The sequence below is a fragment of the Dryas octopetala genome, chromosome 8 (assembly GCF_963921425.1).
Source record: "Dryas octopetala chromosome 8, drDryOcto1.1, whole genome shotgun sequence".
NCBI lineage: Eukaryota > Viridiplantae > Streptophyta > Magnoliopsida > Rosales > Rosaceae > Dryas > Dryas octopetala.
Genome location: NC_141373.1, coordinates 19,140,274 through 19,165,793, shown reverse-complemented (window position 1 = coordinate 19,165,793; position 25,520 = coordinate 19,140,274). Strand labels below are relative to the sequence as shown.

The 25,520-nt window shown below is 38.1% G+C and overlaps 3 protein-coding genes across 3 annotated transcripts; 2 read left to right on the top strand and 1 right to left on the bottom strand.

Moving 5' to 3' along the window:
* The first annotated feature begins 9,349 nt into the window (after window positions 1–9,349).
* LOC147277809 (uncharacterized) lies at window positions 9,350–9,862 on the top strand. The gene has a single exon (XM_086255725.1). The coding sequence runs from the start codon at window positions 9,350–9,352 to the stop codon at window positions 9,860–9,862; it is 513 nt and encodes a 170-aa protein (XP_086111851.1).
* A 4,952-nt stretch (window positions 9,863–14,814) lies between these two features.
* On the bottom strand, window positions 14,815–15,663 carry LOC147277808 (uncharacterized). The gene has a single exon (XM_086255723.1). It carries the CDS (start codon window positions 15,661–15,663, stop codon window positions 14,815–14,817), a length of 849 nt encoding a protein of 282 aa, XP_086111849.1.
* Window positions 15,664–20,008: 4,345 nt separating this feature from the next.
* LOC147277807 (uncharacterized) lies at window positions 20,009–24,136 on the top strand. Its single transcript, XM_086254275.1, has 6 exons — window positions 20,009–20,333; window positions 21,069–21,147; window positions 21,233–21,295; window positions 22,025–22,069; window positions 22,145–22,201; window positions 23,755–24,136. The coding sequence occupies exons 1-6, from the start codon at window positions 20,095–20,097 to the stop codon at window positions 23,845–23,847; spliced, it is 576 nt and encodes a 191-aa protein (XP_086110401.1). The 5' UTR covers window positions 20,009–20,094; the 3' UTR covers window positions 23,848–24,136.
* The last annotated feature ends 1,384 nt before the right edge of the window (window positions 24,137–25,520 follow it).

Here is a 25,520-nt window from a genome sequence, read left to right as displayed (position 1 = left end):
TTGAACCCAGCAGCTCTGGCGAAACCAACGCGAGACAAAACCGATGGCTACGCCGGTGATCTCACTTCTCCGGCCAAATGATAGCGCCAGACCACCTGGGTCATCCTCCCCTCATCACGGCGAGTTCATCCATGGGTTTTTCTTGCTCTGACGACCTCTCACGAAGGCGAATCGAAGCTCCATGGTCGGCAGCTTCTCCGGTCAGTTTATGATTTTTCCGTCGAGTGAGGTACCTAAATTGATCTTCTCTCTCTCCTCTACATGTTGGTCAGTTCTGTTTTGTGCAAAAATTAGTAGAACGAAAACCTTAAAATGGAACCTACGACCACCGCGAGCTCCACCGTGCGTGGTGGCTAGTTTGGGCTTCCTTCCTTCGATTTATTATCTCATTTGATGATTGTGTGATGATTTTGGGCCTGGTTTGCTTTGAAATTCTTTGTCCAAGTATTGTTCCGCCACTGCCACCGCTAGCTCCACTACTGGTGGCGACGGATTGGTGATTGTTCGTCTCAATTCTCTCCAATTGATCATTCTAAAGACCATTTCCAGGCTCGGTTACGTTTTAGGTGAGTGTTTGTGTATTGTTTAGGGCCGGACAACCACCGTGCGTGGTGTTGCCATCCATTTCGGCTGTTGAACGGCCAATTTGTGAAACTGAATTGTATTTGATTGGTTGTATGGTCTTAACAGGTACTCGGGCTTGAGAATTCTATTTTTGATGTCTTTATGCTGCCGGATTAGGAATCCGAGCGTGTTGTCGTTCAAGGGCATTTCGGTCTTCTTACGTGGTTGTACTGTGAGTGAAATTAAATAGTTTGCTTGTTTGCTTGGTTGTTTATATGCATTGTTTGTTAGGATTTGGTAAAGTTTAGGCTTGAATCATGAAAATGGAAATGATGGTGATTATGCTTTGAGGTTATTAATGAAGATGTGAATGATTGAGATGGAGGTTAAAGTTAGTTGACAATTAGGAAATTGATTTTTCAGAATGATTATTGGTGAGATTTGATGTGAATACGAGGAATTATGATTATTTTGATGCTTGGATCATTGGTGAATGAAATATTATGTGATTGGATAATTATTATTTATGCTTTGATATTATTATGGATTATTATTGAGTATGAAAATTGAGGAATTATTGAGGATAATTTGTTAGGTCTTTTCACTCATACAAGCTCTAGTGAGCTTATCGAGTTGTTTGTTGAATGACTCGGTGTACCATGGAAGTGGTGCAGTGTGGTTGTTGTTGTTTTGCAGGTTAAGTATGTTGAAGAGGCATTAGGGAGAAGACAAGGCAGTGTGACCCATTTTGATTTGTGTAATTGTTTTTATACAATGATCTTACATAAATGTTTTTGGGCTCACACTCTGATTTATTAAATGTATTTATTTATTATGTTAAGTGCATGACTCATTAGAAAGAAAAAACATGTTTAATTGCTTGATGTTTCAGTGTTATTATGGGCCCGAGGTTCGGAGCGTTACAGAGCTTGATTCAGGAAGAAAGACGTGGTTAGAATCGGTCGATTGTGGCTTTTTCTGGGCCACTGGCGACCTGGGTGGGGATGACCAAGTTGAAAAAGGGTGTCTATCGGGAATATCGGTAGACACAGATGATGACTTAGTGGAGTCCATAATTGATTGATGCTTGCGATGTGGAGAATGATCAGTTGATTAAGTGAGATTTGTCTTTCAACATGTCCTTGAAAGGTAGTATATATTATTAAAAGTTAGGATTATGTATTTAATATGGTTGGTATGATGAGTTGGGTTCCATTGTAAATATTGTTGGTGGCCGGTGCAGTTGGATGGTTCAAAATTTAAATTAAATTGGATATGAGTTAGATTCGTTGTGGTAGGATCCAACACAAATGTATACTTGGCAGTATATGTTTTTCAAATGCGTAACCAACAAAAACATAATTCAACAATATATTGCACAATTATTTAAAATGTGGACTACTCTTGTTTATTCCGTTTGTCACTCAACTGTTTTCCATTCTCTTATTACCACGAGTAATGTAATGTCACATTCTGAGTATTCGTTTGCTCACATCTAGCGTCATCCTAAACCTTTTCAAGCGAAAATTTGTTCTGTCTTTTTTTAACGTTGTCAATTATGTACAAAAATAGGGCCGACATGTGCTGTAGCAACTATCGTCGACACGATCGATCTAGTAGATGTTCAATGGATGGAGACCGGATAGTCCACAAACGACACTTTAGTTAAATGCGATGTCCAAAATTTGCAGGCATCCACAAGATGGCGATTGAATAATCTAAATTCGTTAATTTCAGTAAAAGTCTGACAATTAAACAGAATAGACTTCTCATACATAGGCGATGGCCTAGTTATGATGTATTTTATAATCTCTGACAGTAACACCACTACTACATTTCTCTACTAAAACAGTTTCACAGCAAATTAAGTGTTGACGGTCATAAAGCATATGTTTAATTACACCATTTGCTCCTTTGTTGAGGTAGGGTTAGTTGACCTTTCTTAGACAATACTAGATCCCTAATTCACTGTGGCTATAATTAAAACAAAACTGGCTTGGATAATCCAAACTAATTTTGTGGCTGTAACCACGACAGTAATATAATTTTTCACATGAATAGAAATGAGTTACCTCACTTAAAGTACATTTCTTTTTACAACAAAAAAACAACATAATAGCATTGAAATAAAAGGAAAGGAAATATTAGACATGGTTAAAGGCACAAATTATAAATACACCCTTTCAAGGTGGATCAAAGTACCAAGGTGTTAGGAGGGCATGTGAGAGAGAGGAATGGTCTCCTTGCATGTTGCTCGGTTGTGTCTAGTGCCACCACAACGAGAGCACGTGATAGTTTTCCTCTTCTCCCCAACTGATAGGGTCCTTTGCTTCTTTTTACAACCAGCCTTTAGCCTCATTAATGGGGTCAACACAACGCGGCTCCTCACCTCATCTGGTGTATCCTAAGCTTCATGCCCTCCCACAAGATAAATCCATTCGGAATAAACTGCTGCCTAAGTCACTTGAGTGTAATATCTCGAGCATAGTTCGTAGAAGTCTCAACCCCGATATCTTGCAGCTGCCAATGCATGCTTGCAAGGTAGACCCTCTAGATCGAAGGCATTGCATGAGCAACTGCTGTGGTCGAGGTTTACACAACCTCTAACATTTCCATCATCAACATTGAACTCGGTTCCATTAATTGAATGTACAACAAACCGCATGATATCTTCCATTCGTTGTTTAAGTACCAACTCACCCATTTCTCAGTATGTGGCCCTTGAATGGCGTGTGTAAAACCACAGCTGAAGCATGTGACGGATATTCTCAACCAATCCAGTGACAGGAAGCTCTCTTGCATCTTTCAAGCGGTTATTCAACGACTCTGCAATATTAGTAGTCATTTGGTTATACCTTAAAAATATATAGTAGGACCAAGCCCATAAATCATAGCCAACTTGCTCGTCAGTGAGCCACTCCACAATATTGGAACGCATTTTCTTTAGAATATGGAGACATGCTATCCTGCAAGGTTTCTTGGCGGCTGAGACGAATCAAATCAAATCACGGTCTCCATCTGGGAGTTCGAACTTCGTCTTCATGTTGGCCTTAAAGTGGATAATACAATTAGCATTGCTGCATCAAGAAAGACCTTGTGGCAAGCTTTTCGTATGCTATTATGCCAGTTGGCAACAATCAAAAGATTCGGCACATTCCATATAGCAGCCCGCGGTTTAATGAGAAACCACTCCCACGATGCATCGTTTTCATTGTCACATATTCCAAAGGCAATGAGATATATATGATTATTGTCGTCCAATGAAGAAGCAATCAACAAATGGCCACGATACTTGCATTTAAGATGTGTCCCGTCCACTGCTATAACAGGTCGAATATACCGCTGGAACCCTCTAATACACGCTCCAAGGGTCATGAATAGATATAAAAAGTGATCATCATCATTCGTATGTATGGTTGTGACTGTGCCAGGATTATTCTTCTCAAACTCATGACAGTAGGATGGCAAAAACGCATATGATGATTCTGGAGAACCATGAACAATTTCTAGAGCCACCTATCGGGCTCTCCACGCAGTTTGATAGGACAGAAGTAAACTGTGATACTTGTGCATGCCTTTTTGTATATCACAAGGTGCATACAATCGGCTAGCCCCAATATACCTGTCTCTTATCATTTCTCCAATAACACTGGCAATGCCCTACGGGTGATGGTGTTGGAAAGACTTCAATCCATAGGTGTGTTCATCCCGAAGTTTAGTTATTTTGAATTCCCCACAATTGGGTTGAGTAACAGCACGGAGCCAGTAATTGCAACCTTAGTGCATGCAACGATGTATGAAGAGATTCAGTTTGGACTTATGTACCCAGTATTGACGGTTTCCCCTGATAGCTTACAGCGCGAGTGCTTGACGTAAATGCTTCTTAGAATGAAAAATACCATTAATTGCAAAATCATCAGTCTGCCACTCAATGATCCATACATGTAATGGTATCATCAGTAGCTATATGTTCGAGCCTGGCCCAAAAAGAAAAACGCTAAAAAGATTTTTGCAGGATAGCATTCGAATTTTGGCCACATTGGCAAGCTTCATCCACACATTGCCTGCAGTGTGACGCTGCCCTATAATGAGGATTAACTGTCTTATCATGTCCACATGCATCATAACTTGACATGGCCCGGGGCACTGCTTGTTCTGACCCCGAGGTTACAGGTGATTTGCCTCTTTCAATAAGGACTATGTCATGAACTGGTGTACCTGGTCCACTGCAAATTCGTCAGGGATTTTCGTTTCTGGGTGCAACGTCAGCTGGTGTACTCACCCATCGCACAATGCTGTGAGTAGTTCATCGCTCAAACGTTTAGGCAGGACTCCATTGTCAACAAATGTATCTGCGTTCTAGTCAATGTCACCGTAATCAAAATCACCTAGCAATACGTCTACCTCAATAAAATAATTTTCGGTACTTTCATAAACATCAGATTGGTTATGAATGGAATGCATGGCTGGTTGAGTGCTAGCATCAACTACTACTTTGTTTTGGCAAACATTGCTTGCCTCACTGCTCAATATTCCACTCTCGGGCTGAACTGCAGTCTCCGAGGCTATAGTCACATTAGGCTCTACATCAATGTACATTTGAACCATTGTAGATCTATCTTGATTGAGAAAAAAGTCAATGTCATCCTCATCCTTGATCTTGATGTACTTAACTATCCCGCCAACCAATAGTGTCACAGAGTACCTGAGATTCAAATTGTGCTTCTCTTTGTCCACATCCAACACTTTGTATGCCTTCTCATACAACTAGGGAAGCGTTGTGTTTCGCAGTAATCTTATTCATTTCTCATTGCCACCATCATACTTCAATAACTCGCCCGTTTCAGCTGAGGTTATCCACTTGTCGTTGAAGCAAACCAATACTGGGACAACGTCCATATCCTAAGTCATTAAACCAATTCAACAGTAATGGATTTAAAAGCCAAGTAAAATATCAGTTAACTCAATAAAATGACACAAATAATAGACGGGGCAAGTCATGGAAGAAACTATTACCAGTTAACAACAATTCAACGAGAATGGATTTAAATGCCAAAAACAATAAGTCAGTTAACTCAATTACATGACACAAATAATATAAGGGGCGAGTCATGTCAGAGACAATTCTCACTCAAAACCAGTTCAACAAGAATGAACTAAAATGCCAATTAAGGAAAATGTCAGTTAACTCAATTAAATGACATGAACAGTACATAGTGCAAGTTAAGGAAAAAGTCATTCCCAATTAAAAAGATATTCAACCATGTTGGATTCCAATGCAAAAAACAATAAGTCAACTAACTCAATTAAATAGCAGAAACAATACACATGGCAAGTCATGGCGAGTCATTGTGCCATAACGAAATAACATGTGCATCACTTTTGCTATAGCACAATGACCCAATTTACATAGTGCTACCGCACTACATATGCTGAAGAACGTGCCTCCCTCCCATATTCGACCTTTCAATCTTACCCAGAATCATATCCAGACCAACAAAAAAAATAAATAAATATTTTTTCGCATATAATATAAGTTTTTTTAAAAAAAAAATTGTGAGAATCGAATTGACCAGAATGGTGCTTTAATTCCAAAACCCCTATTGTTGGATGAGAATTACCTTCAAGGAATGTCGAATTAGGCTATGATTAATGGGTGAGAGTGAGAGTGAGGGTGAGAGTTAAGACTAACTCTCAGTACTTGATTAGTGGGCCGGAGGTTGAGCGTGAGACTAACAGAGGATAATATTTGAGATTGATATATGCAAAACTTGAGAGTGAGAGTTTGAGTGAGAGTGGGGTCCACCAAATAATGTGTGTTGCGGATGGGGATGGCTGAGAGAAAGTGGGGTAGTGAAATTCCTTCCCAGCCCTCATGTCATAAATTCATTGTTGTTTTATTGTGTTGGTATTAAATTAAATGCAAGGGGCGGATTTGGAAAAATGGGGAGATGTGAAAAGCAGCCGACAATGGACTGGCCCACATGACAGAAGCTGACTGACGCACCATGAGGACGCCTGCATGACACGGACGGTCAAGATCTATGGACCGTTGCGGATCAACGGTCGAGATCTTTGGACTGTTGTTGTTTTTTTTTTTAATTTGAAAATAGCCCTTACACGTGGCGCCTATCTGACCATTTAAATTAATTACCGTTGGTGATCAACAGCTGCAAATAAATGACCGTTATAATTAGAATTAAAAAATATATAAAAATACCAAAAAATACGTAAAAAATTCAAAATAATTTAATAAAATTTCCAACAACTATTTCTCACTTGTCCTATAAATTGAGCATTCACATCTCATTTTTTCACACATCTATCTATCATTTTCACTCATCCATATTGTAGAAAAATTTTCTTTGCAATTTTAATCATGGTAAAGGATCCCAATTGGTCCAATGGTGAAGAGGTAGCTCTAGTTAAAGCTTGGATGAAGCTTTCTGAAGATTGTGTTATCGGCTCCCATCAAAGAAACACCGACTTTTGATGCAAAGTGTACGATAAATTTATTCGGAATTGTCCTCAAGCCCTGGCTCATGGACGACAACTTGGGGCGGTCCAAGCTCACTTCAAGAAGATAGGGCAAGCCACTAGTAAGTATCATAAATGTATCTTGGTGGCAAAACGATCACGCACTAGCGGGCAATCACAAATTGATGTGGTGAATTTTTTTGGTTAATTAAATTCAAATAGCTTTGTTGGCCAAAAAAAAAAATTCAAATATTTTTATACCATTTATTTGTTTTTATTGATTTGTTTTCATGTTACTAGGTGAGCTTTGCCAATGCACGATACCAAGAACTCGACAACAGGAACCGTCCTTTTGGTTGGCACCATTGTTTTGCCAAGATGCAACACTTTGTGAAGTGGCAACATAAGAATGCCGACACCCCCACCGACATCGACACCCCCACTGATGCCGATACCGATGACGCGGTTTGATCGAGCCCGACTGAGGATCCCCCGGCTTTTCAACCACTTGTCGAAGCTCGCCCGAGGCCGCCTGGCAGAGATAAATCAAAGAAAGCCAAACACGATAGTGCGCCATTTTCTGAGGGTTACACCCACCTTGTCGAAGAAGCGCGATCATTGTCGAAACAACATGAGCAATTCATGGGGCGGTTTAATGATCGAAAACAAAGGCAAGAAGACTTTATCATTATGGGTAAGGACCTTAACACCATGTTCGGAGAACAACAAGCATTTTGGGAGGCACGACAACGTGAAGTTATGGCAAAATGGAATTCGACTAGTGCAACCTCGGCCACTCATGGCACATCAAGCTCGGGAGGGTACCATCCTAACACTGACTTTTCACAATTGGACTAAAATGTATTTTTAAGTGCGCTTTAATTATATTTGTCATCTACTTATTTAAGTGTTCGTTTTTATTATGTTTGTCGTCTACTGTATTTAAGTGTGTGTTGTATGAATATGTGTGTACTCTTTGTCTTGTACTTTTATGAAATTTAATAAATTATCCTATTATTAAATGTCATATTTCCAAGTCATGAGCAAGCATTGAATTCCTTTAACATGACAAGATGATAAGATTTCGATTCCTTTAACATTTCCAAGACAATGTGCAAGCATCAAATTCCTTTAATATGACAAGATGATGAGATTCTGAATCCTTTAACATTTTCAAGACAATGACCAAGCATCAGATTCCTTTACGTTTTCTAGATGATAAGCTTGCTTCTGAAATGTTTATGTTTCCAAGATGATAAGATTCTGATTCTATTAAATTTCACTTTTAATCTAGTCCGTTAGATTGTTATCTTTGATTCCACATGTACCTCTATAAATATGATGGATGTCTTCTACCAATCACATGTACCTCTATCTTTGATTGTTTTTTTTTTAATTTCACTTTCATACGCTTCAATCACACTAATTTTCAAGATGTCTTCTACCAACGAGTTCAACAACGAGTTCGATAACTCGGATGATGAGATATTCTTGAATCAAATGGTGCTATTTCGTCAACAAATCACAAATCTCACGACGGCATGTGTCATGGGTGCTGCAACTGCTTATCAATAGCAAAATGAAGAACCACGCCGAGGAGGCACATCAAATCCAAGACGCCAAATACATCGAGATCGAGAAGTTGGCCACAATCTTATAATGACCAACTACTTCACTCATGACGCCAGATTTACTGACAAGATGTTTCGTCGACGCTATCGAATGTAGAAATCTCTATTCCTAAAGATGCTCCAAGATGTGTGCAACCATGATGACTACTTCCAGCAAATACAAGATGCTGTTGGAAAATGGGGATGCATGCCGGAGCAGAAGGTAACTTCAGTCATGAGAATGCTCTCCGCTGGGTACTCAGCCGATGCACCAGATGAGGGATTCCAGATTGCCTAAAGCATAATGCTGCAGTCTTTGAAGAGGTTCATAAGAGTGATTCCAGAGATATATGGAGCGGAATACCTCCGCACCCCAACAGTTGCTGATTTTCAAAGGCTGTTGCGTAGGACCAACAAATGAGGATTCCCATGCATGCTTGGGAGTCTAGATTGTATGCATTGGGAGTGGAGGAATTGCCCTATGGGACACCAGGGGACATATCAATGGTATTATCACACCCCAACAGTGATACTCAAGGCAGTTGCCGGGTACGACACGTAGATCTGGCATGCCAACTTTGGTTGGCCTAGGAGCAACAACGACATTAACGTCTTAGATGGCTCGCATCTTTTTGATGCTGAAGAGCAGCATCACAACCCTCAAGTAAGATACAAAGTCAATGAGAATGAGTACACAAATGGGGCATTATCTAGTGGATCGGATTTACCCCAAATGGGCCACGTTGATCGAAACAATATCGAATCCGGTAAGAGATGCTAATAAACTATTTGCAAAGTATCAAGAGTCCTACAGGAAAGATATTGAGAGGGCTTTCGGGATTCTGAGGGCGAGATGGGAGATCCTTAAAAAACCCGCCAAAGGATGGAGCCTTAATGATCTCGGTTATATTATGAAGACGTGCATAATTATGCACAATATGATCATTGAAAACGAGCGGCCAGAAAACGAAGATGATAAATCGGATGATGATGTCGACCACTTTAAGGAAAGGACCGCCCGAGCTGTTTCACGATATGAAACTTCAGCAGGGGGCGGAGGTGAAGGTTATCGTCCACGTCATGTGGTGGAAAGATTTTCTCGAATAAGGTTAATTAGGTCAAAGGTGATCCACAATCGTTTAAAGAAAGATCTGGTAAAGCACCTCTGGATGCACCAAGGAAGTCGTGCTCACGCACGACGCCAACGTTGAACGTCGACGTTTTATGTGTGTCAATTGTGTTTGTCGTTTATCTGTGTTGCATTTTGTTTTTGTATCGAGTTTCTAATAAAGCACATTTGTGTGCATGTTTGTGTTTGTCGTTTCGTGAAATGAAATAAATCGTGTTGTGTTTAATTTTCTTGTTTTATGTTATTGAAATGAAATAAAGGTATTGGAATCGAATTGATGTTGTGTTTACCATTTTTTTACATTTCAAACATTAAAAAAAAATCAAACAACACGATAATTTCATAAATTAGACAACATAAGCCGTACAACATCGGAACTTCAACAACCATAAATAACAAGAGCAACACGATAATTTAAAGAAACAACAACAACTGCATTCAACATAACAAAAAATGAAGCGAAGTTCTTATTCGGAGTCCGATGACGAAGAATTGACACCCACGTAATTATACCAATCTGAGATCTTCTGTTCGGTTTCACACTCGTCACATAGTTGAACGGGAGGGTTTTTCCCGCAGGTGCATGGCACGGGTGGTTTGGGCTCTGGCAGGTGGTTCAACTGTTGGTGGTGAAAATTTGGGTGATTGGCCAAATCCTTAAGTTCCAATCTTATGCAAAATTCACACAAAGGGACCAAAATATCATCTGAACACTTGCAGAACCTCCAGTCTGGTCCTTTTGCACGCTCCATCATTAAACAATAATCGAACAATGGAGCAGCACAGTTAGGGAGGCACTTACAGAAACTTTGATCGCATTGTTGTTTGGAGCTCTCACCGGCGCCTTGCTTGGAGCTCTCACCGACGCGTTTCTTAGAGCTATCACCGACATTTTGCCTAGAGGAGGAAGCCATTTCTAAACGATAGTTATGTGGATGTGTTGGCCTACTAGTTAAACCTTGATATTTATAAGGGAAAAAAGCATGATAACTTGCCCATTGGATTCCCTGATGGGTTCACAGATACTCGAATCTCACATGTGAAGCAACAATGTTGTGCATGGGATAGAGTGTGAAGTAAGTGTATGGTCTTGTCATTGTTTGAGTGAATTATTTTGCAAGCATGTGATGGTTGTGTCATGTTAAGTCAGCTAAGAGAAATCAATGTCTTTATTTCATTTCACAAACTACAACCGACAAATACAAACACACTTGAACAGCAAACACAAAGACAAGAAACAAAATTCGAAGATAAACAATGAAAATTAACCTAACATACGAAGATAAACCTAACATACGATAATGAGAACAACATTGATGAACCATGTTTCTGATCTCAATGTGTTGTTGCAAGTGGCGAGTTCCCTTCTCGGATCCAATGTGTTAGTTATTTTAGTGTGATTTCTTTTATATGTTTGTCGTCGTTTGTTTTATAAAATATAATAAATTGTGTTGTGTTTACCATTTTTTTACATTTCAAACATTAAAAAAATATCAAACATGCAACTTGAAATATATAATTTATAATTTGGGCCACAAAATTATAAATCCAAATATATTCAATATTGACCTTATGTTAAAGATCTCTTTAAAATAAAATCAATGATATAACTTTTATAAATATTTAAGTTATAAATTATAAATTAAACATCACTTAATCTAAATTAGGCTTAATTTAATGAGTTTTTTTTTTTTAAGTCCATTTTTTAAAATGTACTGTTCATCCGGCCCATACGCTATAGTAAAATACTGTAGCGGCCCACATTTTAAAAACCATCACTGCTACAGTGTTTTTTAAAAAAAAAAAAATTTCCCTTTCTTCTTCTTCTTCATTTCAGTGTCAATTAGTACAAAAACTACCAAAAAAAAAAAAAACATAATTTAAGTAATTTTCATTCCATAAATATGTTAAATAACAATCAACATAAAACACAAAAAATCAAGAATGAGGCATCCATAATCTTTTGTGTTTTAATAGTAAATATAATTGTTACTATCAAATAGTAATAATCACCTATTGCTACTGCCTGACAGTAACAATCACATATTGTCACTGCCTGACAGTAATAATCACTTATTGCTACTGTTAATCAGGTATTGCTATTGTTTGATAATAACAATCACATATTACTACTGTCTGGCAATAAGAATCACCTATTACAATCACCTATTACAATCACCTATTGCTACTGCCTGGAAGTAATAATTAGGTATTGTCCAATGTTACCTGCAATTCATCCACTCAAAATTATGTCTACAAACACCACTTTTTAACGCAGCAACTAAGCATCAACAAACAGTTTTAAGGTACCAGTGGTGCCATATTAACAACTTATATATTGTTACTGATAAGTAGTAACAACCATAGCCCCACTTACATATTGTTACTGCTTGTCAGTAACAATCATAGCCCACTCATATATTGTTACTGACAAGTAGTAACAACCATAGCCCCCACTTACATATTATTACTAACAAACAGTAACAACCATAGCCTCACTTACATATTGTTACTGCTTGCATAGCCCTCACTTACAATATTAGCCTCACTTATATATTGTTACTATTTATCAGTAACAATCATAACAATCATAGCCCCACTCAAATGTTTTAATTTAAAAGAAGATAATGCACCCAACTCTTCTCAACCCCAAGCATACATTTTAGTATGCTTAAATATTGTAACAAATTAATAATATATTGTGTTCCTGTTGGCAAGCAGTTTAGCAATCAATATAGATATATCAACTTTCACACCAAGTGAGAGAGAACGATTATTGTACATAAAAACTGAAGTAGAAGTTCTACATAAAAAGGTAAAAGCCATAAATTATCTTGTAAAGAAAGCAACTAGCAATATTATAGCATAAAGAAGTTCAAGGATATTAACAGAAAACAGGGGAGGTATTGTCATCTACTCAACAAAGAAATAAATCCCTACTTTAGCAAACCATTGATCACAAAAGCTATAATATCCTTTAAGTTTTACATTTAGATCAAGATCGATGAAATAACAAAACATAACTCACAGAAGCAGAATAGCAGATGAAGTGAAGCTGCAACAGAATCGCAGCAGTCCATATAATCAATCAAAAGATTTCATTGTATGCATTCATGAAATCACCATAACCATTTAAAGTATTTGCGCCCAAGAAGCTTCTCAAGGACCTGAACCAAATACCTATTCACCACTCAAACATGTAATCAAATCTAAATAAACCAAAATTAAAAATTCTGCAATCAAAAGCATAAAAGGAAAACATAAAAATCAAAAGATAGTACAACAGCTTAGTGAATTACTGCAAAGCCTTGTAAATTAGTTGACTAACTGAAAAAACCCATAATTCATAAATTAGTCTGGCTCAATCCACACCTTTTTTTCCAAAACCAAGAAAATAAGAATAGGACATTAATTTGGAAGTATTATAACACACTTTATCCACACACAATCATATCCATCATAATATGTGATCCGACAAACAAATAATTAAACTTGAAAAATCAAGCAAATAATTCTCGGAGCAAAAACAGGACCCAAAGTGATTTGAATTCACCTTCCTCTAAGCCAATTTTCGCAGCTTAGAAATTTCCTCCATCAATCGAGCCTTGACCCGATGAACCTGTCATTCATGACAACCGCAACAGCCCTATTACTCTTCAACAATGCCATATCCGCTTTCTGAACATTTGAAAAAAATCAAACATGCATTTTCTGAGCAACCAAACAAAAAATGGAAAGAAAGAGGAACCTGGTGAGCGGCCTGGATCTGGTCCTCGAACTGGGCGTAGAGGCAAGTGAAGGCATCGTCGGCGTAGTGGTTGAGCTGGCCCTGCTTCTCGATGTCGTACTTGTCGTATTTCCTGCATACCGTTTCGACTCGGGAGAGGATGTCGATGATGCTCATTTTCTTTTCCTCTCAGAGAGAGACATAATCGATTGTCGCGAGAACGAGGAGAGAGAAATGGAGAGAGATGGAGAGGGAGACGAACAGAGAGAGACAGATAGAGAAGGAGGGAGATAGAGAAGGAGGAAGACAGAGATCAAGTGAGAGACGAAGAAGGAAGGAGATAGAGAGAGACGGAGTGACAGACAGATAACGATGGAGACGGAAGTGAGGACCGGGTTGGTATAAATTGGGCTTCCTTCGGGCTTCTACAATGGGGATCCCCAAATACCTAATACCAAAATCAATTTTGGGGATCAAAAAGTGTAAAAAGATAGATTTTGGGGAGCATTAACACAATGGTGTTGATGCCCAAATATGGGGATATTAATATTTAACTCATTTACTTAATCTTAAAATTGATTAAGTGCCCGTTAATTAAATATTTAAAATATTTTATGATGAAGAATATTATATCATTATTAATAATTTAATTAGCTCTTCAAAATAACACCAAGATTAATATATTAATATTAAAATATTAAAAACGTTAAACACAATACAATTTATTTCATTTCACAATACAAACACATAAACTAAACCACAAACACATGATCTAAACAACATTGGCCCCTCAAGCATGTGGTGCGCCTCCCGCTTGGATCCATACGTGCTCAATCAAATTTTTCTTCAAGTGTTCATTCACACGCCTATTCCTAATCAAATTGCGACGGACATTCTCTTCAGGTAAAGATGATGGAGGCCCACCTTGTATGCTTGGTTCCACGCCGTCATACTCTGATTCTGCTCTTCTAATCGCCTCTTCCACATTAAACTCCTGCCAAGCTGGATCATCTTGCTGTCGCTCATCATCGACAATCATATTGTGCAATATTATGCACGCTTTCATGATATAACCCATATCATCCATATCCTAATAACGAGCGGGTCGTTTGATAATCTACCATCGGGCTTTTAAAATCCCAAACGCCCTCTCCACATCCTTACGAAAGCCCTCTTGTTTCCTCGCAAACAATCTGTGAGGTTCCGAAACTGGATTGCGTATTGATGAAATTAGAGTCGCCCACTTGGGGTAGATCCCGTTAGCAAGATAGTATGAGATTTTAATTTCACATCATTGACACTATATTTCACCCTGTGGGCTCTTCCAGATATCTCCCAATCAAAAAGGTGTGAGCAATCCAACACGGTAATACATTGTTAAAACCCGGAAATCCGAAGTTTGCATGCCAAATCCACATGTCGTATGAGGCAACTGCTTCCAAAATAACGGTAGGTGTATGATAGTGCCCACGATAGTGAGCTTGCTCAGCCATGGGGCAATTTTGCCACACCCAGTGCATGCAGTCTAAGCTTCCAATCATTCCTGGAAATCCTCTCTGGCGCCCCTTTCGCATAAGTCTTCTCATATCCTCCAAGTTAGGTCTGCGGAGATACTCTTCCTCATAGACGTGGGTGATGGCTCGACAGAACTTATATAGTGCATTCTTTATAGTGCTCTGGCTAATGGTTAGTAGCTCTGCAACCCCATCGAGGGGTTGGCCATACGCCATCACTCTCAATGCTGCAGTCACCTTCTGATGGGGTGTGCAACCAAGTCTACCGAGGGCATCTGGCCTGGATTGGAACCAATCATCATGGAGGCACACATCATTCAGAATCTTGTTGAATAAGGGTTGATGCATACGGAAGTGTCTCTGAAACGTCACTGTGTCTTCTATCGGTGCAGAGATAAAGTAATTCTGCATCAGCCTCCCGTGAGCGCCTTCCCTATCCCGACGTGTGTAACGTCGACGAGAACACGTACCACCATGACGTGGACGTGGGGCGACGACTGATTGTCCCATAGACATAATTACACACCCCATCAGCCTTCTGCCTTCATCTACCCTCTCGTAACTAGTATCGGAATCGTCATACTCGATCTCGGGAGGACTCGAAGATGACGACGAAGATGATGCGTAGTTGAAAGGATTCATCGAAGTTTTGATCGGATGATAAATTATTCTAAATAGATAAAAACTATGTGAATTTCAATGGACGAAGTTATCACAATTTATACAGAGTTCATAATGTAAGGTACGTGAATAGTCATATCATGCGGGGTACGTGAATAGTCACTTCATGCAGGGTATGTGAATAGTCACTTCATGTAGGGTACGTGAATAGTCATATCATGCAGGGTGCGTGAATAGTCACTTCATGCAGGGTGCGTGAATAGTCACTTCATGCAGGGTACGTGAATAGTCACTTCATATAGTGTACGGTAATAGTCACTTCATTAAATCCTAAACATAATTTAACTTTCAAACATAATAAAAACATAATTCAATTCTCAGACATAATAAAAACATAATTCAAATCTCAGACGTAATAAAAACATAATTCAAATCCACTAATTATTTTGAGGGTATCCTGGGTATGACTGGTTGAGGTCGGTCATATCCGAGTAGTATCCGGCTGAACTCGAGGTAGCACGTGCACGTTTTCTTGCAATTATTTCAGCTTGCTTTGATCCCCAATACTCTCTTTGCATGTCATTCATGTTTGTCAAGTCTTTGTCCATAATCTGACCTTCCTCCCACTCTATCACCCTCTCAAGCTTCACCTGTTCTCTTGCTTCCCTCGCCCTTTCTCTTGCTTCCTTCACCCTTTCTCTTGCTTCCCATGCCATGTCTCTTGACACTTCTCTTTCTTGTTTCGCCACTTCTCTTTCTTGTTTCGCCCTTTCTATTTCATGTCTCATTTCCTCAGCTACACATGACCTATCATTATATTCGTCAATTGCCTCCAACATATGAATTTGGTGGGGATCAGCTGCCTTGGCCCGCTTTGCTTTATTTCTTCCTATTGGCCTTGGGCGTGACGGGCCTACTGGTTGCCATGATGGTGGGTCATCATCTGTATCAAGACAAGTCTCATCTTCATCATTCGGTGTGTAATCGGTCGGTGCTTCCTGATCTCTGACCCGCACAGTTGAATTTGCAGCTGAGTACTTGACGCATTCTTTTAAATCCTTCCAAAAGTGGAGCATGCTAAACTTTTTTCCATTGTTCTTGTCCTTATATATCTCAAGTGCGTCCATAAACTACAAAAATTATGACACATGAATAAATTATCAAGCATTAACAATAGAATAAACATACAACATTCAATTAAATATATACATTCATAAAAAATAACTTACAACATCGTCTGAATTCGCACAGCTTTGACGTCTCCTTTCGGCATCCAAAAACGAGGCATAAAATTTGTTGCAAAAGGCGGCAATGTCCTTCTACCGTGATCTAATTGCACCCATCGTTCTGTCCGTTGGTGTGCCCAAATTACGCTGAAAAACAATGTAAACTTCGGCCCATAATACATCATTTTTTTGTTGTGCACCGAGTTCCGAATTTGGAGACTTCTTTAGCCAAGCTTGAACTAGAGCAATGTCTTCATCTTTGGTCCAACCAAGACCTCTAACCATATTGAATTCACTAATTTGATGAAAATGTGGTGTAAAAGAGAGAAAGATGTGAAGAAAAAAATAAGAAGAATGAGGTTTATATATAATTTTTAGTGTACTAGCCGTTATAAAATTAAAGGGCATTTTTAAAAAAATTTCTGAAATTTTTCGATTTTTTTTGACATTTTTTTCGATTTTTCTATAGTTATTATTATTTTTTTGGTTCAAAAATAACATTTAGTCATTCTGGGCCATTGATCTTCAATGGCACACAGATCCCCACCGTCCAAATTGAATGACAGGGAGCCATTGCACTGTGGAGCTGCAGGGGGCTTGTCTTGGAAGCAGCATCCAAATTTTTAGTGTACTTGTTGCAGCTGATATATTAGATTGTGGAGTGCAGGAGTTAGTTTCTTCTTGTCAGCCATGGATCCCGCATGCATGTTAATGACTTTGAAATTGGTTTTTTATTTTTGGTGGGCCAGCCATGAGTTTTGGTTTTGGGTATAACTTATACCCAAAACTGGAGATAGATTTTGGGGATTAAACAATTTTGGGGTTAAGGTTCCGGTGCATTGTACATGGGCTATATCCAAATTATACCCAAAAAATAGAATTGGGGATCAGATACAGTCCCCACTGTAGAAGGCCTTCGAAAATGAAAAAAAAAGACATGGGTCTTTAAAGTAGTGCAAGCCCAAAATTGGACTTTATAATCATTTACTTTAATTTAATTAGTTACAACTGTATTACTCTCAGCACCACTGTAGCTTCAGCACATATTACTATCACTCTTAGATCACAAAATTACTTTTCAGGCCATGTATTACTCTTATTCTCACTCTCACTCTCACCGCTGTGGATAGCGTTACATGTAAGTAAATGGAAGCTGAGATGTACCAGAAGCGGGTGACCTCCCGCCTTCGCCTTCAGTCTTCTAATACAGTAGAGGTCTGACAATACCTATACGATTGAGGGTGTGATGCGTTCGAGGTCTGAGTGTGGTACGGCGAAAAAGAAAACTAGGGTAGCTGATATGGCAATAGTTCTACCTCTAAGGACATCAATGGATAAATCTTGTATGGGGCATGCCCATTGAAGACTCTCTCCATCTTAATTGCTTCGTAGTAAGGAATTGTGGGGGCCTGGAACGGCCGAGAAAATTGGTGAACATGAAAGTGGAAGAACTGTTTTGATTTCTTGTCCGTACAGTAGGTTCAGCAATTTATTGCAAGGGTAATTTTGACATTTCAAAGGCAAAAGGGTCATAAAAGTAATTTTTTGGGTCGGGGCATGGGGAGTCAAAATAGTTGGAGGCAAGGAGTAAAATTTCGGTTTCGAGGAAATTTTCGATGGAAATTTCGACGGAAATTTTCGAGGAAATTTCGATTAAAATTTCGATTTCGACAAAATTAGACAAAAACGACGGAAATTTTGAATGAAATTTGACCATATGCTTATTTAACATATTATCTACTACATTGATAAAAAAACATTAAAGAAACCAAGTTATATAGTAGGTTTCATGTGATATAAGGTGAATATAATGCGCGCTGGAGACAAATACTGTTAAAAAATTGGGTCACTAATTAATAATTACATAATAAAATTACACGAATAAATCACCAATGTGGCAACGGAAAGTAGCAAGTTTACTCAAAGGGACTTGAAAATGGTCTTCAATAGTTAAATTAAGTCGAATTGGGTTAAAATAGAACCAATCCGATGGGAGCAGCGGCGACAACTGTTTATCTAAAATTTCAATTTTACAAATTATCAAAATTGGAAAACCAAAACATTAAGGAAATGAAACTTTATGATAAGGGGATAAATTTTTTTTTCCATAATTTATGTTTACAAGTTACAACTAAACGAAACACCAAAATGACCAGATCAAACCCCAAATAAAATTTCAAACCTTTTTTTTTCTTTCCAATTGACTAAAGACTCTAAATCTCAATCTACCTTAAAAAAAAAAAAAAATTTCTTTCCTTTTTTCTCTTCTTTTTTTTTCTTTTCTCTTCTTTTTTTTCTTTCCTTTTCTTTTCTTTTTTTTTTCTTTTCTCTTCTTTTTTTTTTTTTTTTTCCTTTTCCTTTCTTTTCTCTTCTTTTTTTTTTTTCATTTTCCTTTCTTTTCTCTTCTTTTTTTTTTTTTTTTCCTTTTCCTTTCTTTTCTCTTCTTTTTTTTTTTTTCCTTTTCCTCTTCTTCCCCAGTTCCCCCAATCCCCCGTGACCTTCCTCCTTTTTTCTTTCATTTTCCTCTTCTTCCCCCAGACGCCCACTCTTCCTTTCCTTCTCCCTCCTTGCCCAGACGCCCAGTGATCTGCGCCCACCTCCCGCGACCAAAACCCACTCCGTGCGCCGCCCGCGCCTGCGGCTTGCTCCTCCCTCCTTCCCCAGCCAGCCCGCTCGCCTCATCCCTCCTTCCTCAGCCAGCCTCACGCCGTCGCTCGCCTCCTCCCCCACCTCATCACCGGCAAAAAGCACAACGAGATCGTCCTCAAGCTCGACCCCAACAGCCAGACCATCGAAGACGACTTTCTCGGCGCCAAGGTGATGTGGATGACCGAAGGGCAGACTGGCAGAGATATAGTCGCGAAATTTCGCCGACATTTTACAAAATTGCACTTGAAACCTTACCGAAATTTCGGACGAAATTTTGGCGAAATTTCGAAAATTTCGCCGAAATATTACCGAAATTTCGTGGTTATGTGATAATATTTCGGGATCCCAAAAAAACGAAAATTTCGACGAAATTTCGGCGAAATTTTCGAAATTTCACTCCTTGGTTGGAGGGGTATATATTGAATAAAATTACTCATCTTTTATCACCAACTTTTATTTTTAATTTCCAATTAATTGACCAAATTGTCCATCTCTAATCCCAATTTCTCAAACCCTTCTTTGGCATCTTTGCCTCAGACTCTCTCAATCTCTCTCTATCTCTCTCCCTCTCCCAGACATGGTGGCTTCGTCCTCGTCGCTGTCCGCGTACTCCTCGGACTCCTCTTCCTCGTCTTCATCTGCCTCTCGCCGCCGACATCGTCGTCACCACCGTAGTCGCCGAGACAAAGACAAAGACAAAGATGCCCTCAAGATTCGCAAAAAGACCAGTCGCTCCCACGCCAAACGACGTCGCAGACACCACCGCCACCACCAGTCATCTGATTCCGACTCTTCCTCCCTTTCCGACGATTCCAGGTCTCGAAAAAATCAAAGCAGTTTTTTATTTTTTATTTTTTATTATTAGGGCTTAGTGTGTGGTTTTTATTCCCTTTTTAATTTGGTCCTCTGTTTAGTTTTTGATAATACATCGGAAAAGGGGTAGGAGAATTTTGTGTTTTGAGTTGTCTGAGACTATAGTTATCGATTTTTGAGGGAACCCTTGTTGGGATTTATTCGGTGTTTGACCTGGTTGAGTAATTTATTCTAATTTTATGCATATACATATTCGTAGTTTGAAAATAGTGCTTTGTGTAGTTTGAGCCAAAATTGAAAAAGTTTTAAAACAACCCACTAGGAAAATTAGCTGATTTCTGCTCAAAGTTGAACTCTTTTCTGTTTTTCTTAGAAAGATGCGTGCTTCAGTTGACTAAAATTGATTGTTGATGAAATTGAAGCGTGTTTTAAATCGGGGAGCTTAAATTTTTTAGTGGATATATATTGAGGAAGTTTGGATCTTGTGAGGTGTGTCAACCATTGTAACTGATAAGGACTATATGGCAATTTGATAAGGACTATATGGCAATTGGGCAACGATTTGGGTTGCTGTATTGATTTATATATTTCATTATGGGTTTCTCTGTTTTTTTCAATTTAAATTTGAAACCATTATGTTGCTGGGCAATGAGGTTGAGATGCAAGTTAGAAAATGTTCATAGGCCAGAGTTGGATGATCGTTTTTGTAACATGTTTTGTTTTTATTTTTTAATGTAGAAGTGATAGTTCTTCGGACAGTGAGCATGAGACATCTAGTCAGTCAAAGAGGCACAAGAAGAATGACAAACATAAGAAGGTGGTTATTTGGTATTTCTTTTTAGTGTCACCTTACATTTTCTGTTTGTCCTTTGGTCTCATTCAGTTGCTCTTTTGCCTTCTAGAGCAAGGAAAGGGACCAGAGCAAGGGTCATCGCCACAAACATCAGAAAAACAAACTGAAAGAGGTAAGCCAGTATTCTTTCTGTAGCACTCTTGCCTTCATGTGATTGTTGTATTAAAATTATGTTAAGATTGATTCATTGTCCTTTTCTAGACTATGTATTAAATAATATTTTATAGGAAACTGTTTTGCATTTGTCAACATTGTTATGAACACATGTTGCTCTAACTTCAGAAAATAATGAACAATTTTTTAGAGTAAGAAAAGAGGTGGAAGAGGTAACTGTGCATTAGAGTTGAATCTTGCCTCCATATGATTGTTGTGAATGCATTTGGCCTTCATGATTGTTTTGTTAGAATTTGTGCTAGATTGATTCATTGTCTTTTTCTATTCCATGGGTTAACTAAGATATTTGTAGGCAACGCTAATTTATTTTTGAAAAATTGTTAGGAATGCATCTTGCTCCAACTTCAGAAAAATAATAAACAATTCTATTGTGAGTAAAGAAAGAACTGGAAGAGGAAACTGTGCATTGGAATTGAATCTTCTAATAGAACTATGACACATACATGTGCACAATTTCTATTTGAGCATTCACATTGTTTGGCATTAAATGCTTGTAAGTTTATATACATCAATTTCTGAGGTGCTTATAGTACTTTCTGCATGTTTTATGGATTGGCTCTTTGAAATTGGAGCTGGGGTCTGTGACATGATGACTGGGCACTTGATTTGCTTGCCTGGATGATGTTTCTGGGTTGGGTTTTTTCCTGGCAATGGGAGCCATATATAGAAGCAGCGGAAAGAGAGAAATAGAAGCCCTGTTCAGCTTTCAAAGGTTTTAATTTCAATCTTGATAACTACAGTTTCATCATTTTCTATGTTCTTGAATTAACCATTTTGCTTCATACAGTTTTTAGGGCGTGACAAAGATGACGGAGTGCGTCGCAGTGCTGTCTCTGGCAAAAAGGTTAGCCTTCTTTTTTCAGCAAAAAATGTTGACTGTTCTTCAAAGATCTATAAGAGATTTTAGGGGCATCTAGGGATGGCAACCGGGTGGGGCAAGGTTGGGTTTGTCAATACCATCCCCATCCCGCCGGGTAAACGGGTCCCTGTTGGGTATGCGAGCCCATTATCTTTTTTTAAAAAAAATTATTTTCTTATTAAAATGATACAAAATCAACGTAAATACGATTTTTAAGCCCGGTATTGATGAAAGGGTCAGGTTCAAGGGACACGCCCTTTAACAAACATTTTTACACCCTTCTTAAATCTGTTAGATCAAAGTACGTTCAACAGTTCAGATTATCTCTTACATATATATTTGCTTTTATTTAAAAAGTTAATATATCTCGGGAATATACCACTGAGAGCTTTTAATTATGACCTTCACTTTCCCCTCTTTTTCTCTCCACCCAAAAGAAAAGTAAAAAATAAAACTGAAAAGCAAAACCTTTCGTCATCTCTCTCCTTCCCTTCAACCACTCTCTGCTCCAATCCCTTCACAAAACAAACTTATTTCCATCTTCCTTGCCGTGGCTTGCTGGTGGAAATCACCTCCATCCTCACCCATATGTTACAGTATTTGGAAGACTTCTTGGTTCAAACTTATTTCCATCAGACCTGATTTTCCCAAGTTTAACTCATGATTAATTGTTGGGGACTTCTTGAACTGTATCACTGACTAAAGCTTCATAATTGGTCCTGCAATGTCATCCTGGAGGTTTCATCACATAATTTTGGATTTTTGGTTTTTTATTTTATTTATTCTTTGATGCGATTAGAGCTTTCATTTTAGATAAACAAATTAATACTGATAAAATAAGAACTTGGCAACATTTGGGTTGGGGAAAAGTCTTTGTTCTTTGTCGTGGTAATTTTTCTTGTTGGGATTTTAGCCCCATAGCACCAAAAAGAAAAAATTGGGGCGATGGGATCTTTCAAATAAATTTTATGAATCTGTTTTTTCTATCAAAGATTCAAATTTCTTATGAACTGTATCTCTCATCCCCAAACAAATTATAAGTTATTCAGAATAATTATGTGAATCTCGTTTTTTAATTATATAGTCAAATTAAATTAAAGTGGAGAGAGAGTTTCGGAAGATGTGCATTTAGCCAAATTAATAAAAATAACTCTCTTTTATTAGATGAATCCTGACCGTTAGATGATGAACCATCTAAAGGCTTAAAGTGTGTAAAAATGTTTGTAAAAGAATGTGTTCCTTGAACCTGATCCTAGATGAAATACACTAACACACCATATTACATGAAACAACATTGAATCATAAATAACACTATTATTAATTGACATAAAAAAAATTAAAACATAAATTTGAAATATAATTATAATAAATTTATTAAGTTAAACGGGTATACAGGGTGGAGTGGAGAGTGGTATTCCCACACCCGCTGAATTAGGTCGGGGCTCATCAGGGAATTTTGTATCTATGATCATTAATTCTTTTTCTTTTTCTCTGGCTAAAAAGAAAAGATAAAAATCCTCTTTTATTTTGTTTTGCAGATTCTCTTGAAACTTGAGAAGACAAAGGAGGACAAGGCAGCAGAAAACAAAAGGAATGAATTGCTGAAGTTCTTGAATGCTAGTTTTGATTAATGTTGCAGGACGGAAATAAACAAAAGGAATGAATTGCTGAAGTTCTTGAATGTCAATTTGATTTATGTTGTGGAATTCATTGTTGAGTCCATGGATTCAAAGTAGTGTTCAAAGGAATTGAGTCAGTTTGAGCATCTCATCTTAAAAATCCAAGGATTTTCTGTGAGCTCCAAGTTTAGCATGGAGTTGCATTTTATACTTTTTATGTTTCTGTTACTGGTGATGAATGTGAAACATTGTTAAATTAGAGTCATGAACTAATCAGAATCGTGGTTTAAAACCTTTGATTTGGGCGTTGCAGTGTATTCAATTAGTGCTGCCATTATATATAAGCTTTATTCTGTCAATGATTCACCATTAGCCTTCAAGTTGGTTAGTTTAGTGAACTTATATAAAGTCTTTTTGATGACTTGCCTGTGCATCCTGCTTCTACCCCCGAAATCTTTTCCTTCTGGTCTTTAATCATTTGTAGAGGGTGATGTCAATATAGTGTGTAGGCTATTCTTATTGGTTTTTTGTTGGTACTCTTGGGGCATAAGGCCTAAAACAACCAATCAGAGGCATCTAAAGGGGTTATGGATCATAGAGATCATTATTAGAGTTCACTCCCACCTCCCAAATCCCTTGTAATACAGAGAATAATATTCTAAAGAGTTAAACAAGTTAGTTTTGTGTAGCTTGAGGTCATTAAGCAGCTATTGTTTACCACTTGATGCATTGAGCCACAGACTCACCATGACAGGGTGTTGATTAGTAAAGATTGACATGTTAATATGTAGTCAAGCATATGGAAGAGTTGGCCAAAAAAGAAAAAAAAACATATGGAAGAGTTGCACGACCTAAACACACCGTCGAGCTATCCCCTCTTAAAGTTCAAAGTCTCTTGGTGACCTTGTTAAATGGCATTTCTTAGGGGTAAAATTGTTATTTAACATAGCCTCTGAAGCTGAGATTTTTCACTTCACCTATATAAATGCCCTTAACAATAATAGGGTTGCGAACCTCTCATCTTTGATCCTCCGCCTCCTTGGTAGCAGTCCAACAGAGAATGAGGTCTGCCTCTCCCTCTCCCTCTCCCTCTCATTCCCATTTTTTTATTTTTCATATATTCCTTTCGAACTTCTTCTCTGCACTTAAATAGTTCGCACATAGTTCTTCTTGGGTACCTATGAAAATGGTTCCTAGGATTTTATTTGTGCGTATATCAAAGTGAAATTCCTTTCTGCTTGAGCCTTCTTCTTAAACTCATGGAGATGTGTTCCAATGTAACTGGATTACAAGTTTTTCTTGACCCATTTCAAGATTTGTTTTTTCCTTTGCCTTAGTGTTTAGTTGCTGATACAATCATACCAACAAGTTTTTCTCAGTTTGGTTCTGGTTTCAGGGTTATGTCTGGAATAATCAATGAGATAAGTGTTTTAAGTCTTATTGACCCACTTGGTAATTTTGCTTTAAAATTGGAATTTGATTATTGGGAATAGTTTATATTGCAAATAGTTAACCTCCTTTTTAAATCTGATTAAAAGCTCATAGACCATTATGATATATTTTTGGGATTTGATTTGTGTATCTACAACATGAATCTATTCATTTAAGAGGTACCAACTTAGGCTATTCTTTTCTAAATGAGAGATCAAACTGGTGATCAAATTTTTCCATATTGAGTATTGACG